Below are 16,037 nucleotides of genomic sequence, written 5' to 3'. Positions count from 1 at the left end.
TTGAAATACTACAAATTCCTTTATCAATGCTTGTAATAATAAAAAATAATGCTTATTGTCTTATTTTTGTTTTGTTTTTTTAAGAGCTTTTGATTTTCTGTTTTATATTTAATGTGATCTATTATGTATTTATAAGTGTAATTGAAATCAATGAAAATAGCTTTTGAATCAGCACTTATTGAGTTTTAAAACTAAAAGATATTTGCTTGCTTAATATTAATATAACTCTTTTTTTTTAATATTATAAATGTTTCATTGACAGTAATTAGAATAGCAGCAGGCAAATAATTCATTTATTTGTTTGTAGCTATTTTACAATCAAGAATTTACTTAGAATTATCAATAATTTTTTTAAATTTTCATCAAATTAAAAAAATATCAAAATTGTTTTTTCTTTAAAATAAATATTTCAAAATTTTAAATTTAATACTTTAAATTAGAATTTTGCATAAATAAAAATGAACTAAAAAAATTAATTAATTGAAAAATGAAATTATAAAATAAAATAAGCTGAAATAAATTATTTTATTTTCTAGAGTTTTATAATTAATTATTATATTAATAAAAAAACACTCCATTTTTTAAATAAGTTTCAAAACTCATTCATCTTTCAAATTTCATTTGAATGCTTTTTTACTTCTTTTATAACATCTGTAACCTAGTTGTAAGTATTTCTTGTAAGTTAGGATATTAAATCCATGTTACCTAATTTCTTTTCTATTAAATTCATGTAATCCATTAAATATTGCTATCTTTTTAAATTATAATTTTTGTAGGAGCTTTAATTGTCTTCACTTTATAATACTTATGCATGTATTTCCTGTGATTAGCCCCTAACTTTAAATTTATCTATCGTTTTTTGTTAATGATCTTTTATGATCTATTCTCTTTTATTTTGAATAAAATCTGTTTATTTTGTTAACTCTTTTTCCAGTTTTACCAAAGCTTTTGTAGTTTTCTTTGTAATATATTCTTAAAGACGTGAGTTGAAGTACATAAAATCAAAGTATGTGTTCAAGTCAAAATTTATATCTGCTGACTAAATTATTTATTTTATTTTTAAATAAATGTTAGTTAAATCTAATTCAGAAAAATTCGATAATTTAATATAATATTTACAGGTGCATTTTTTCTATCCTCCTCAGATCTAACAAAATCTTTAGGATATATGACTGGCAAAAAATCATCTTCTGTCAAATCCTTTCGAAGAAAACCACTTTTACTAAAAATAACTTAAGAAATTTTAGGTCTATCAGCTCCTAAATAATTTAATTTATGCTTAGGAATCTCCATATTATCATGAGTTTTTAAATAATCTTAAATATTTAACAAAATTTTTCTGATAAATAATTTTATATTATCTTTTGAAAAAGTTTTTTTGCTCAATTCTTAAATTTTTGTAAGCTACTAATGAGGTTTTGTATACTTTTCTTTTCCATCTTCGTCAAACTGCACTCTTTTTTAATCTGTTAAGCTTCTCCTATTCCTTTTTGTCAGTGCATTTGACTGTGGCTAAATCTAAAGTAATAAAATAAGTAAATTAATAAATAAATAAACTGTTTGTTTATATATCAAGATTGAAAATGTAATTTTTATTATACCTTTTTAGGCTCAGATGTAGATTCATCTTTAAGTGTACTTAATAATTTGCTTATAGAATTTTCAACTATATTGTTTTTTTAGCGGTTTTAAGTAACCTAGTTAAGATACATATAAAATTCATTTTCAGGAAAGCAGTCTGTTTTCTTTTTATATGGTTTTATCCCTTATTCACTGACAGCTCTTTTAATTCTTTTAGTAGTAGTCTTTAGAATAGATTAAGAGTTTAAAATTGATTTATTTTATGATTCACTTTATTCTGTCAATATTCTTGGTTGAGTAGGAAGAATTGATTAATCAAAATCTGATTAACTGTGAAGTATATTATTTAATGATTTTATATTATAATTTGAAGCTAAATTATATGGCTTATAATTATCTTTTGCATAAATATCAATAACTTTTTCTGCTTCCAAGTAATTTTTGCTTTAAATCTGCCTCTAAGTCAATCTAGTTTTACTTAGTGGAGGAGTATTAAATCTCTTTTTTAAAAAAGGAAGTTAAACTTCTGATTAAGGTTGTTAGTCGAGGCATTGCCTAGAATTAAAATCTATGGATTATTTTTCTAAAGCATCATTACCAATTTAATTGCCAAAAACATTATAAGTATTTGTATCTTAGCCTGATTATTATTTTTAATCTTAGTTTTCCAAGAAAGCATTAAAATCAATAGGAGGTGCAAAGTTGTTGCTTTCTTTATTAAATTACTTTCTAATTATATGTTATGTTAGATTTCTCTTTTACTGTTCTAATTAATCAACCATCTTTTCATTTTATTTTTTGATATCCCTTTCTATCTCAGACTATCTTCTATACTTAATCATAGTTTTTCCACCTAGAGCGCACTCAGATTTATATGAAATGCTATCATGAAGTATAAAATTAGGTCTTATTTTACTTTTTGACAGATGAAATTTATTTATATCTTTTAAAACTGGATATTTACTCTTTATTATTTCTATTTATGCTGATTACATTTTTAATACTTATAAAAATTAATTAAATAATTTACATAAACAAGCATCAGAAGTATTTTAAATGTTATTAAATTTAATAATAATTATTTTTAAGGCTATTAATTATTTAGAGAAATTAATTTAATGAATGATCTCAGATACAACCAATCATTCAATAAATATATTATTATTTACTACAGAAATAGAAATAAAACATAGTTGAAAATGCAGATATCAAATTAATAGAAAATATTTTACTTAATTATTTTTTCATTTTATTTAAATATCAGAAATATGTTAAAAACAAACATAAATTAAAATAATTTCAATTAGTTAATTTTATGTTTATTAATATTTAATTTAGATGAAAAAGATAATAAATTTTTTTTATAAAAACAATAATTTTAGCTTTTTGAATGAAATATAATTTATTTATTGTTAGAAATTTATACTTTTTATTTGGTAGATTGATTATATTATTTGAGAATAAATGGTATTCATATTATATTTTAGTTTTTTTCAATTTCAAATCTTTTTATTTTTTGAAATCACTTAGAAAAAAATATATTTTAAACAACTTCTCCTATTTTGTTAATAATGTGTTTCTGTTATGGTGAAAACCTAAAACCAGAAGCAAGTTCAAAAGCTAAATGTTCGCTATTTTATTTATAAATGTTAAACAAAAAGGATGATTTATTCATTTATAAGGCCTTTTCGAAAAGTTCTTATTTATCATATGGTTAAAATTTAAATCTTATTTCTTCAATTGTTTTTTGACCTTAAATAAATTGATCAAATCTAGAAAATTAGAAAATTTATTATTCTTCATTATTTTGTTTTTACTCTTCTGTTTCCATTTAATTCTCTTTCATTTATTGTTGTTCATCAGAGATAGGTTATTAATTTTAATTATCTTTTTAAACTTAATCTTCATGATCCAAAATGACTGTAATAACTAAATCACTTCCCAAGTAAACACAGGCTTAATTAGTAAAAAATTTATTCCTATATAAGAGGACAGAGCCCAATTTAAATTTATTAGATAGCTCCTATACTTCTATATTTGAATTAATGTTTTGATGAACAATTGTTTCAGTAAAAATATTCATAAACTGTGTTGTTTCCATTATATTTACTAATTATTTTCCAAGTAGATGAGTCATTTATGGATATGATTACATACTATCACCTTCAATATTAATTAAGATATGCTCATCCTACTATGTGACTGCAAATAATGCACTTTACTATATAATTGTATCATCGATCTAATGTATTAAAATGCCCTCCTCCTATTTCTCAATGACTTACAAGAAAGTAGTATAGTAAACCAAAAGGAATTTATGCTAGTAAAAGGTAAAGTATTTATATGCTTAAATTGAGTTAATAATAGATTCCAATTTAAATTACTCAATCTTATTTTGTTTTTAAAGTTGAGAAAAAATATTGCCACTAACTTAATTATATTCTATTTTTTCTTCACATTTTGGCTAGTTAAAGTAGACTTTTTTCTCAATTTTAGCATGAGGAAGTAACTAATTTTCATGGACTTACAAACAGTTTTTAGCCAAAAATATAACAGCTTAATCACTTTTAAATACATCATCTAATTTGTTGTTAAATGGCATATTATTAATAATGTTAGCATAATGTTTTTAATATTTATTCATAGAATTAGAAATAGCACTTCTAAGTTCATGAGGTTTTTCAATCTTTAATTTAGTCAGCTGCTCAACAAAAGTATCCTTTTTCAAGCTGTAATCATGTTTTAATTCGATTAAAAATGAAACAGTAAAAGAATCATTATCTTAAGTCACCTTAAATGCTTGAATCTGCGAAAGAAATTCCTAAAAGTTTGGAGATTCTTTGATTGAATATAATTAGGAAGATTTTGGAATGTAAAACTAATGAACTATCATAAGTTTAGCTTGAAACCACAAATGTTATAAATACTCAACTATTATAGTGCTTCCCTCAAACTCAAATTATCCATAATTTTTTAACTTAGAGGTTATGCTCTACCCTAATTCTTTTTTTAAATCTTCACTTAATTCTTGTAGCATTATTTCTTTAGTTTTTAAAAATAGTTCTATATTATTGATTATAATTTGATCAAAAATTAGAAATATATTATTTGTAAACCAGTATATTAATTAATTTTACTACGTTTAGATTAACATATATGTATAATAAATGTGTTATTAAATGTATGTGTTCATGTAGCTTAATAAAATAGAAAAGAAACTTTGAGAAGGATCTATTCTAAATTTACTCAATTAAAAGTATTTATATAAGCAAGACATTTGATATTAATAGAAAAAAATAATTCAGAATTAATTGAAGAATTTATCTATTTCTTATGAAATATTTTTGAATAAAATATTCTTTTTATTTTTGGCAATAAATTAAAATTTCTATATAATTACAATCATTTCCAAATAATTTTAGTTTTTATCATTTTTCAATTTAATTTATGCATAATTTTAACTATAAATTAATATTTTTATGATTCTAAATATATTTTTAAAATTGATTATTTTAGAAATTTAAACAAATAATTTATTATATTACTATTAATACTCATAAATAAATAAATTATAAATATTTATTTTTTCGGGTCTACTATATTTGTACTTTTCTATAAACTATCTCTAAAAATATTAAAGGACTTATTTAACTTTTTTATGAACTGGTAGATAAATTTTAATTTTATTTAATATACAAACATTAATTGAAAACATATATTTTTTATGCTGGTGAATTTCAATAATTCGGTGAATATTATTTTGGTCTAACCAAGCTTGTATTTTTTTTTATAAAATCACATAAAATTGGATTATTTTCTTGCAAAACTGTAATTGTATCATTAACTCTTTATGTTGCTATCATTACCTTGGCTTTAACTAAATTAAAACGGAAAACAACACTCTATCTAATATTTTCTTAACTTTGTGTCATAAAATCTAATTTCATCAACTCAACTTGCTTGAATTCTGTAGTTTAGCAAATGACTAATTCAGCATTTAGATCTTTGTTGATTTCGAAAGCTAATTAAAAGCTAATTTTTTGATTTATTTATTAATATTTGAATGTATGAAATAATAATTTAAGTACCTATGAGGATCTTTCTAACAGCTTGTGAGCATTTTAATTATAGAAGAAGACAATTAATCAAAATCAATATTCCATTTTTACTTTTTCTTCATTTTTAAGAATGTTACATCATTAGCTCTTTATTATTTAGTGATAATAAGATTTATTTTAACTCTTAAAAAATCTAAAAGATTTAATATAAAGAAATTAAAACAAAACTGCTTTACTCGAATACAAAGTTAAAAAAAAGATCAGCTTCAGTTGTAAGTTCAATTTTTATGGTATCAAGTCTTTTCTCTTTTCCAGTAGTCTATTATAAATTTTATAGATTAATTTCTTGGCTTCTTAAATATTAGCTTTACTTTTTACATCATTTTTATTAAAATAGGCTCTACATTTGTTGTTTCATTAAATGATTCAATACCTTCTAATAATCTAAATATAAAAATCTATTTAAACACGCATTATCTTATTTCTATATATTACTTTATAGTTATTGGAAGTTCTTGAATATAAATAATTTTAAATCCTCCATCTAATTTATAAAAATTAGTTAATTTATGCTGTTAAATAAATCGATAAATATATCTTTGAAATGTTTTTCCTGAAATAAGAAATTATGTTTTCTGTTTACCTAAAGAAGGATCAAGGTTATCAAATCTAGGATAATCCTTTTCAAAAGCTTAGAATGAAGATCTAGATGATTAATTCATTTCCGATTATTTCGAAACTTGGGATACTTAAGAGCCTCTCATTACTTTAGAACTTAAAAATTTATTTATATTCTGAATTTGAAAATAAATATCTATTGTTTGCTTTATAATTTTTTTCAGTTGATTGTCAATAAATAAATAAATCTTAATTTGTGAACTGGCACTAAAAAAGTTTTTATTTAAAAATTTAAAAATTATGATTGATTAATTAACTATTAATTATAACTAACTATTATATCAAATACATTCATTATCTATCTGCTGATTATAAGTTTTTCGATAGAAAATTATTTATAGAATCTAAATGTTTATTTTAAAGCATAAAAGGATCATCAAAAATATTTTAATTAAATTTTTTTATTTAAAATAAATAAAAACAAATAAAATTTGTATCCTAAACTTAAAAATTTGCTTTAAACTTTATGAATATAATTTCAACTTATGCCAAAGTATTTAATCCTTTAAATTTATTTTTTTAATTGGAGGTTAAGAAAATCAGAGAGAAAATAAATGTTATTAGAATAAAGATTACAAAATATTAAATACTTTAACATAGAAATAATTAACTAATTATAAGAGAATTAACAATCGGGGCGTTTATGGGCCAGGGGGGTAAAAAAGGCATTTTCCTTGCTATTTCAATAAAATCATTTCAAAATCAATTTTGAAATGATTTTATTGAAATAGCAAGGAAAATGCCTTTTTTACCCCCCTGGCCCATAAACGCCCCGATTGTTAATTCTCTATTATAAAGAAGATAGAATAGATAATAACCTTTTTTTTTCAAGAATAAACAAGTATAAATAGTTTGTGTAGTTCAAAAAATTATTTGATTGTTATTGAGCTTAAAAGAAGATAAAAGTATTTCAGTGTATTGCATACACTTCTATGATTAAAATAGTTTGTTTCAAATTCTGCTTCTAAGTTGCTTTTGATATGTTTGTTGCTTAATTTTTAGTATTTTGTTTACTTATGAACTAACTAACTAACTTACTTACTAACTAACTCTTTTCTAATTAATTAATCAATCAATCTTACATAACTTAATATATTATATAAAAATCATTAATAGATCGGTTTCACGACTACTACAAAGACATATTAAACAATTCTTTATAAAATAAATGCAGTAAAAGAGATTAAATATTCCTAAATTTTTTCAAATGAGATTGATTGTACAGCCAATAGCAGCTAATTTTTCTTTTAATTCTTCAGCTTCAGCCTTCTTACAAGCAGACTTAAGGATGCAAGGAGTCTTTTCGACCATATCCTTAGCTTCCTTTAAACCTAAGTTAAGGATAGTTCTTACTTCTTTAATAATCTTAATTTTCTAAGCAGCATCAATAGCAGATAATTCGACATCATAATTTTGTTTCTTTTATATTTTAAGTTAATTTATAAAGTTATATATACTGTAGGATTTAAATTTTTTATTTATTTAATTTACCTCCTTAGGAGCTTCTTCCTTAGGCTTTTCAGCAGCAGGAGCAGCAGCGGCGGCAGCAGCTTGAGGGGCACCAGAGCCACCAGCGGCACCACCACCCATCATACCACCGAATAATTATGATAAACCAGCTTAACCAGCAGGCCATAACTTGGCAATAGCTTCTTGTTGAAGGAACCAGTTAGGGTTAGCAGGAGGCCAGGAACCGTTTTCTAATATAATTAAATAATTAAAGTAAGAAAAACAATTTATTTTAGTAAAAACTAATTAGCTTCATATATTTTATTAAATATATATATATTCTTCTATATATGTATTATAAAAAAGATTTGCATATTTAAATAATCTAAAAGCTTATTTATTGAAGATTAATTAATAGATAGATATATTTATTTATAGTAATTTACCTAACTATTTAAGAGAAGGCCAGTCAATATTAACCTTAAGAGGAGAAAGACCAGTAGTCTTAATTAAACGTTCCTTAAGGGTATGATTGAGATATCTAATTTCCATAATATTAAGTTCAATGAAAGCGTCAGCAATAAATTCAACTCTCTTTTTTTAAGCAGGAGTCAATTCAGCATCAAGAGCTTGTCTTTATCTATATTATAAATAAATAAAAAAATATTAATTGTTAGCATTTTTATGTGCTGAAAAATCTATTTATGCACAACTTAACAATAGCTAAAATATGATTTGTCTTTTTGTAGAAAATTTGAGTAAATGAGGTTATGTTTAAATTAAATGTATAGTTAAAATAAATGATATTTGTCAGATTATTCGATACTGTAGATTGTAAAGTAAAATTATAATTGAAGGCAAATATTATTTTAATTTTGCTAATATAAAACTCTAATATTTTTATTTTTAAATTATGTAATTATGTACTTATCTTCAGTTTCTCTTTGAATTTTCTACCATTCTCTTTCAAATTTAAAAGCTAATTCCTAATATTGTTCATCTTTTGCAATTTAATCCTTTGTGACGATATGTTCGGAAGTGAAATTAAATAATTTTTCTTGGGGTTGTTCAGCAGAACTGGAAAATGAACATCTAAGTGCTTAACAGTTCTTGGCAGCTAATAATCTAAGTAAACCTCTTTATACAATCATAATTACTCTGTTAAAATTAGTATAGATCCTTCTTCCTCTACTTTATTTTGTTTGTATTAATTTGTGTTAACAAATCTTATTTAAAATAAATATTTCTTCTTAATTTTTTTGTCTTTTATTTTTCTTTTAATTATGGTCAATACCTTTCTTAATTTTTTAATATTTTAAGAGTATGTAGGAAATGAGTTAATGATACACAAATACATACATTCATTCATTAATTGATTGTTTTCGAATCTTTTTTCAAGCAAATTTTGTTTCTTTAACTATTCGTAGAATGTTCGTGAAATGCACATATATTAGAATTAGCTATTAACTAAGTTAAATTATTTTATTATTTTTGATATTAAATTTTATGTGAAACTATTTTTATGAGTCTTCAACTTAAAGAAATAATAGACTTTCAATCAAAAAACTTATTTTTAATTAAAATAATCTAATTAGATATCAAAAATTTATTTTTTCTTTAATTAAAAAAGCAATATAATCAAGTTTAAATTTGTAAATAAATACATTTTTAATTTTAGGCCATGCAATTTATTATTATTTCATTTAGTAGAGATAAAAGATAAATCATTATGCTTAAAACTTTACAATTTGTTACAAATAAAAAATATTATTTTTTACATTTAAAATTTTTTTAGAGTTTTGAAAACTATAAAGATTTAAAATTCTTGTCACAATATTGAAACTTATGCTTTAAAACAGGAGTAGGTTGGTATGTAGGTAGATAGGCAGAGTTTGTTTAACATATGATTTGAAATAAAGATGCTTTTTTAAAAAATAAAATTTTTAATTGTCATATTTAAAATAATTCATTTATAAATCTTTTAAAAAACATTTAAAAATGAAATCAATAAATAAAGATTTTTGTTTTTACTATATAAAAAATTAACATTTTAAAATAAATGCAAATAAATAAATAAATAACACTTTAAAATAATCCAATTAACATTAAATGAAATCTAAATGTAAATGAATGATTCTGTAAAGATCTTAAGGAAAATGAGAAGCGAGTAGTTGAGATATGCAGGAATAAAGAAGAAATTGATTATTGATGCCCCATAAAATACAAAGACAAGAATAAAAAACATGAAAAATCTAAAAAGGAAAGAAGGAAAATTGATATGAAGAAATAAAAACTTGTAATAAAGAAAGAGAAATCAAACAAATCAAGGAAGAAAGAAAGAGAGAGAAATAAAAATACAAAAAGATAATTAAAAAATATTAATAATTTAATAAAGACGAAAAGTCAAAAAAGAGTTATTAAGATAATTAGAAAAAGCAAGAAGAAATGAAGAGTTTCGTCGCTGCAGGTATTATCGGTTTGTCCTTAGCTAACTCCCAAAACAAGGAAGTCTAGAATTTCATTTATAGAGATGATATTGGTGCTTTCTGGGGTATTAAGGGTTATGAAGAATTGGTTACCGAAGTTGGTACCCACAAGGGTCATAATTATTGGCCCCAATTTTCATTCTTGGGTACCTACGATTCTGGTTCAGTCAGAAGAGGTTTCCAAGTTTTTGCCAGAAATTGCGGTAACTGTCATGGTATGATTTACAAGAAGTACGATTACTTATTGGATAAGGCTTACAGATAATTAGAATTAGCTCAAATGGTTAGCGATTTCACTATTCACCCTGCCCATCAACATTTTAAACAATATTACTATCAAGAATGGGATGAGAGAGATAGAGTTATTTGCGATCACATCTATCCTCCTTACTTCTCTTAGGATCAAGCTAAGAATGCTAACGGTGGTGTCTGGCCTACTGATTTCTCTAAGATTAAGCTTAGACCTGGTGGTATTAACTACATTTATAACATTTCTACTGGTTATCACTTCACTCCTCCTTTCGGTATGGATGTTCCTAAGGGCAAATACTTCAATCCTTACTTCGATCACATGATTATTGGTAAGCAAATCTTTTACTATTTTCAAAGAATATTCTTAGCAGGAAGAAAAAATATAATTTTAAATTATAATTTCTAATTTAAAAAATGAAATGATAAGCACAAACAGATATATTGAGATTGAAATATAGCCAAACGCATCAGAACTTGAACAAATTTTTTATTTTTTACTCTAAGATTAAATATTTTAGAAATTGTTTGAAAGAAAGAAAGAAAGATATAAAATTTTTAGCAAAGTGGTTATTTTTACAAAAACAAATAAATCATAAGAAATGGAGAGTTAAGAGAACTGAAAAATATAAAAAAATTAAGGCTTTATAGACATTTTTAATATAATTTAGCAAAATATTTTTAAGCATAAATTCAAATTTTATAGTTATGAAATTAGAATTATTGATACAATATTAATATTAAAGTAAGATTGATTCAAAAATATGCCAATAAAATACGATTTGCATTAACAGCTTTTCAATAAAATTTTGTTAAGACCGATTTTAGTCATGAATAAGCTGCATAGGATCATTATTTGAAGCTTCTATGTGAAATAAATGAGTTTCCTTCATCAAAATTATAAAAATATCTTTTAGACCATAATTAAATTTTATTAAATTTCTAACTAAAATAATAAAGATATTTAATTCAATTCTCTAAGAAATAAATATATTTGCAAATAAACTTAAGATCTATAAAACAAATTTTCATTAATTCATTCATTTAAATATCTTACCAGAAGTTATTCATCCATCACAAACAGATAGACTTGAATAATTTTCAAATTGCACTATTTTTAAATATATATTGCCTGCCTATTCAAAAAATATAAAAAAAAGATTCAATAAAATATAACATTTAAATGTAAAAGGTTTATTAACATATAAATTATAAAAAAAGGTATGCCCAGATAATTAGTTGATGGTTTGGTTGATTACGATGATGGTACCCCCGCTTCTACTCCCTAGATGGCTTATGATGTTTCTAACTTCATTAACTTCATGTAAAGAAGAGTTGGTTACAAGAGACCCGATAAGATGGTTAGATATTATATGGTCTTCACTGGTGGTTTACTTATCCTTCCCTTCAAGTATTTCAAGACAAAGGCCTACTACAGAAACCTTCTCTCCTTAAGATGGGAAATGTACGCTGTTAGAGATGGTGTTTACTACAATCACTTCAAATATGGTGGATACAATTCCAGAGCTTACTAATTCAGAGGTTACTTCTGGGCTTGATTTTTCTAAAATAGCTAATAAATCATATATCAAACTTGTACTACATAAAAATTTAGCTGTATTTATTTATCTTAAAAGCTTAAAATTGAGAAAGCGCTAGCAATATAAATACACTTCAAAGTAGCAACAAATCTCTAAATTATTAAATATATAAAATCAGCCATTTTTTATGTAGTTTCTGTTGGTTGTACTAATTTTAAGTACTATTTTTTACAAAGAAAGAAATCAATCGACCATTGAGAATTTATTTTTTTCTAATAGTTATTCTTTGAAAATATTTTGATTGCATATTTAAAAATTTTGAATAGGTTTAAAATTTATTTAATAGAAAACAAATTTTATTAAGATATGTTAGAATCAAATAAAATAAATTAGATTTGCAAAATTTAATTGAAGAATTCTTCGCAAAATAATTTTATCAATTAAAATTGATATTTTACTTTTAAACTCAAAATTTTGTAATTTGATCATTATTTTTTTAAATTAAAAACAATATAAAAATAATAAATAAAAAAATATTTATTTATTTATGATTTATCTTTTACATGTTTTAATTTATTTGAGCAATATTAATAGAAATGTCAAAAAATTTTAAATATGTTTCATTTTAAATAAAATGTTTTTAATGCAAGAAAATGTTCTAAATAATTTATTTTATAATTATTATTTTAATGAATAAATTAATTGTTATTATTAGGAATTACAGTTAATATACTCTTATCAAAAATAAAAAATTTTATAATTGGTTGATAAGTTATTTAACAAATAATTAAAATATTGATTGACAAAGTTATGAAATTAAATCTATGTTAAATTATCTAGCAAATCAAGAAAAAAATGCACTCTCAGATAATCCTAAAAATCATAGCTAAGATGTAAATAAGAGATTCTCATATGCTGTAAAAAATAATATGAATTCAGAAAATGAGAGGCAAGCTAGCTTTAAGTCATAAAAGTAATCGCAAACGCAAGACTAATCAAATAAAAGTAGAAGTAAAATCTTAGATGGATAAAAATTCATAGACATGCAAGGAGAGGATGAAGAACTTAACCCAAAATTTGCATTACTAGATGCTGAAACAGCTTCTGCTAATAATTAATCAATACTCAAAACAAGGAACGTTTCTAAAAAAAAGAGTCTCGATTCATGGGATTAAGAAGACCCAGGTTTTACAGATGTAAGGAGTTTTGGTAATACTTTAAGCGCGTTTAAAAGTAAATAATTCTACCAAAATAATCGTCCTTTCCCTTACAGAAATTAACCTAATTTTCCATAAAAGTTTGGAAATAGATCTAATTTTCATTTTGGTGGCACCTCTAATTCTTCTTCTAACTAGTAGACATCTAATCTTCGAAATTAAAAAGAAACTAATAACTAATTAGTTGTTTCAAGCTAAAAATTTTCACCAAAATAAATGGAATACTCTTAGAAAGTTTAACTGTAAGGCAAATAAAACATCTTCTATTTTCCATAAAAATTAAAGTATAATATATTTAAAATATAGTGAGGGTAGATTTATCGATGGTATTAATCAAAAAAATAATGGAGAGAGAAATATTGAAGAAGGTAATACTAGTGAAGAGGAAGAAGAAAAAAACAGTTAAATGCTAAGAGTTACTGAGGAATAATTTTTAAAATGGGAAAACAAAGAAATTGCAAAAGACATTTATTAAAATTAATTGATGAAGAAATATGGAGACTCTTAAATAAACTAAAACGCATTTTACAATTTTCATCTTTCCAATTCTCCCAACTCCTTACAGCCTTTAGCAGAAATGAAAATATATGGAAATTCGTTTAATTCTTTGAGAAAAGATCAAGAGTAGAATTAGTAAGAAACAAATACTCAATAATAATAATTACAATAAAAATTGAAAAAAATAGACCTAAATACTAATCTAAAATTTCCGACATAGAATAACTAATAAATATTATTTCCAAGCAGCTTTAACATAAATTTACACATTCAAAATAATTAATAAGTTTTACAATAATTTAAATCCTAGTAAAGATTAAAGTCATTTTAGCAATATAAATATCATACAAATTATTATAAAGATTCTCATTCCTAGTTAGAAGAAAATAAAGCTGCTAACTTTTTCAACAATTAAAACACTTCTATCCAATATAACTAAATAAGTTAAGATAACTCAAACCTTAAGAATGTTGTTGAGCCAAAAGAAATTTTAGGTTATCTAGATTTAGAAAAAGAAGATAATGAAGAAAACTAGTCAAATAGCTTTATCAATAAACCTATTCAAGTAATAAATACATTATCTTCAAAGGTAGCACCAATTCACAGCAAAAAAATTTACAATTAAGAAGAATTTGAGAGTGAAGCTGATTCTATAATTAATAGCAGAGTACTAGATTTTAATTTCAATACTTAGATTAAGTCAAAATCTCTATCTCCTTTAAGATTCCCTAAACATAGAGCTATTCCTCCAATAAGGCTAAGATAAAAGAAAAGAGAAAGAGAGGAGGGATAACATGATTATGACGGAAATAGAAGTATCTAAAATTTAGTAGGGGATTCAGAGCACTAAAATTAATAAAACTAGATACTTTTGATAAAAAATATATCTTTGATACAGAAAAATATCTAAAATTAAAAATAAACTAATATTCCAAGCACTAATATCCATAGCCCAGGTAATTTTTAATAAGTAGATTAACTATTAAACATTATTTCACCTTCTCTGTACCCTTAATAGTTAAATTTATAGCAATAAAATATATAATAAATATAGAATTAATATTAGAATTATAGTTAACAATAATAAATTATACCTTAAAATTAAAATATTGACTAATCATCAAATATTCTTTTAAGTAAATAATATGAAAATGAAAATAGTAATAATAATATTTAAAATAAATAATTCGAAATTACACAAATTCAAAGTAAAAATGACATAAAGGTGAATTAAGTGAATGCCAATAGCACCTCAAGTGATAAAATGAAAGTGTTTTAATTAAAATTTAATGGAAATTAGTTTGGTAAAAGTCCAAGTAGCTAAGAAAATATAACTACTACACCTTCATATATTTAAAAGTATGTAAAGAAGAAGTAATCTCCCTCACCTAGGTAATAGTCTCCTTGGCTAAATGCTTAAAATTAAGCTTAAAATAATATACCTTCTTTAATAATAAATTAAATATAATCTTTAGATTAGTAGGCCCTTATTTAAAAAAAATTTAGCTAAAATTCTCTTACTAGAAAAGATTCATCACATATTTACCATTTAGATAGTAGTTAGAAAATCAAAAATACTATTGATTCAAAAGTTATGATTTAGACTGGATCTCCTAAAAGTGGATAACTTTTAAATTAATACCAGTAGCATATTGACTTCATGGATTATATTTAAGGAAAAAGCGCAAATATTGGCTAAAAATAAAGTAATACTACAATTTCTGATAAACAAGATGAAATAAAGAAATAAAATTATCCAAAAATTGATCAAAATATTATTTAAAACTAAAACTCAAATATAGTAACTTAAAACAATTAAGATAATAAATTTAATGCTGGGTTAGATAATAAATAAAGACTTGACCCAGTTAGAAAAGTAAAAACTGCTTTTGTGCCAAATTAACAGCCAAAACAACAACATTTAAATTAAAGTTTTTAAGGGAAAGTTAACAAAAATAATTAAAAATTTCATAAATTTGGATAATAAAAAAAAGTTAAAAATACAAAACAAACAGAGGAAACTAATTTTAAGCAAGAATATACTAATAATAAGAATTAAGATCATAACTAGTTATTAATTATGAATTCTTTCAAGAATAAATAAAATATTTAACAAAAGTAAGAAGAATTGCAAGTTAATTGATTTGTCAATTATTAATTTTTAAAATTATTTAAAATTTTATATTGTAAAAAAAGAAAGAAGGATTAATTTATTTAAAAAATAATTTAATAAAATGTAAAAACTTTGAAATAATATAAATAAATAAATAAATAAATAAA

General features: G+C 22.9%; 7 protein-coding genes across 7 annotated transcripts; 3 read left to right on the top strand and 4 right to left on the bottom strand. All coding sequences in view use genetic code 6, as the record gives it.

The window, feature by feature from the left end:
• Positions 1-610: 610 nt before the first annotated feature.
• Positions 611-2,576, bottom strand: TTHERM_000919539 (dynein heavy chain family protein; the record flags this gene model as incomplete). The annotated part of the gene is made up of 3 exons (XM_012801034.1): positions 611-1,039; positions 1,120-1,518; positions 1,602-2,576. 3 exons carry the CDS (start codon positions 2,574-2,576, stop codon positions 611-613), a joined length of 1,803 nt encoding a protein of 600 aa, XP_012656488.1.
• Positions 2,577-3,103: 527 nt separating this feature from the next.
• On the bottom strand, positions 3,104-4,618 carry TTHERM_00919530 (hypothetical protein; the record flags this gene model as incomplete). Its single annotated transcript, XM_001027846.1, has 1 exon — positions 3,104-4,618. One exon carries the CDS (start codon positions 4,616-4,618, stop codon positions 3,104-3,106), a length of 1,515 nt encoding a protein of 504 aa, XP_001027846.1.
• Positions 4,619-5,318: 700 nt separating this feature from the next.
• Positions 5,319-6,403, bottom strand: TTHERM_00919520 (hypothetical protein; the record flags this gene model as incomplete). Its single annotated transcript, XM_001027845.3, has 6 exons — positions 5,319-5,613; positions 5,670-5,786; positions 5,876-5,958; positions 6,011-6,083; positions 6,135-6,183; positions 6,283-6,403. 6 exons carry the CDS (start codon positions 6,401-6,403, stop codon positions 5,319-5,321), a joined length of 738 nt encoding a protein of 245 aa, XP_001027845.2.
• Positions 6,404-7,520: 1,117 nt separating this feature from the next.
• TTHERM_00918510 (ribosomal protein L7/L12 carboxy-terminal domain protein) lies at positions 7,521-8,917 on the bottom strand (the record flags this gene model as incomplete). Its single annotated transcript, XM_001027843.3, has 4 exons — positions 7,521-7,736; positions 7,809-8,017; positions 8,213-8,406; positions 8,694-8,917. The coding sequence occupies 4 exons, from the start codon at positions 8,915-8,917 to the stop codon at positions 7,521-7,523; spliced, it is 843 nt and encodes a 280-aa protein (XP_001027843.2).
• A 969-nt stretch (positions 8,918-9,886) lies between these two features.
• On the top strand, positions 9,887-10,048 carry TTHERM_000918501 (hypothetical protein; the record flags this gene model as incomplete). The annotated part of the gene is made up of 1 exon (XM_012801033.1): positions 9,887-10,048. The coding sequence occupies one exon, from the start codon at positions 9,887-9,889 to the stop codon at positions 10,046-10,048; it is 162 nt and encodes a 53-aa protein (XP_012656487.1).
• A 163-nt stretch (positions 10,049-10,211) lies between these two features.
• Positions 10,212-12,060, top strand: TTHERM_00918500 (cytochrome protein c1; the record flags this gene model as incomplete). Its single annotated transcript, XM_001027842.2, has 2 exons — positions 10,212-10,833; positions 11,723-12,060. The coding sequence occupies 2 exons, from the start codon at positions 10,212-10,214 to the stop codon at positions 12,058-12,060; spliced, it is 960 nt and encodes a 319-aa protein (XP_001027842.2).
• Positions 12,061-12,866: 806 nt separating this feature from the next.
• TTHERM_00918480 (hypothetical protein) lies at positions 12,867-15,900 on the top strand (the record flags this gene model as incomplete). The annotated part of the gene is made up of 2 exons (XM_001027840.2): positions 12,867-13,501; positions 13,566-15,900. 2 exons carry the CDS (start codon positions 12,867-12,869, stop codon positions 15,898-15,900), a joined length of 2,970 nt encoding a protein of 989 aa, XP_001027840.2.
• Positions 15,901-16,037: the final 137 nt, after the last annotated feature.

The sequence above is a fragment of the Tetrahymena thermophila genome (assembly GCF_000189635.1).
Source record: "Tetrahymena thermophila SB210 genomic scaffold scf_8253817, whole genome shotgun sequence".
Taxonomy (NCBI): Eukaryota; Ciliophora; class Oligohymenophorea; order Hymenostomatida; family Tetrahymenidae; genus Tetrahymena; species Tetrahymena thermophila.
Note: the sequence above shows the minus strand (reverse complement) of the source record. Positions and strands in the feature narration are given on the sequence as shown.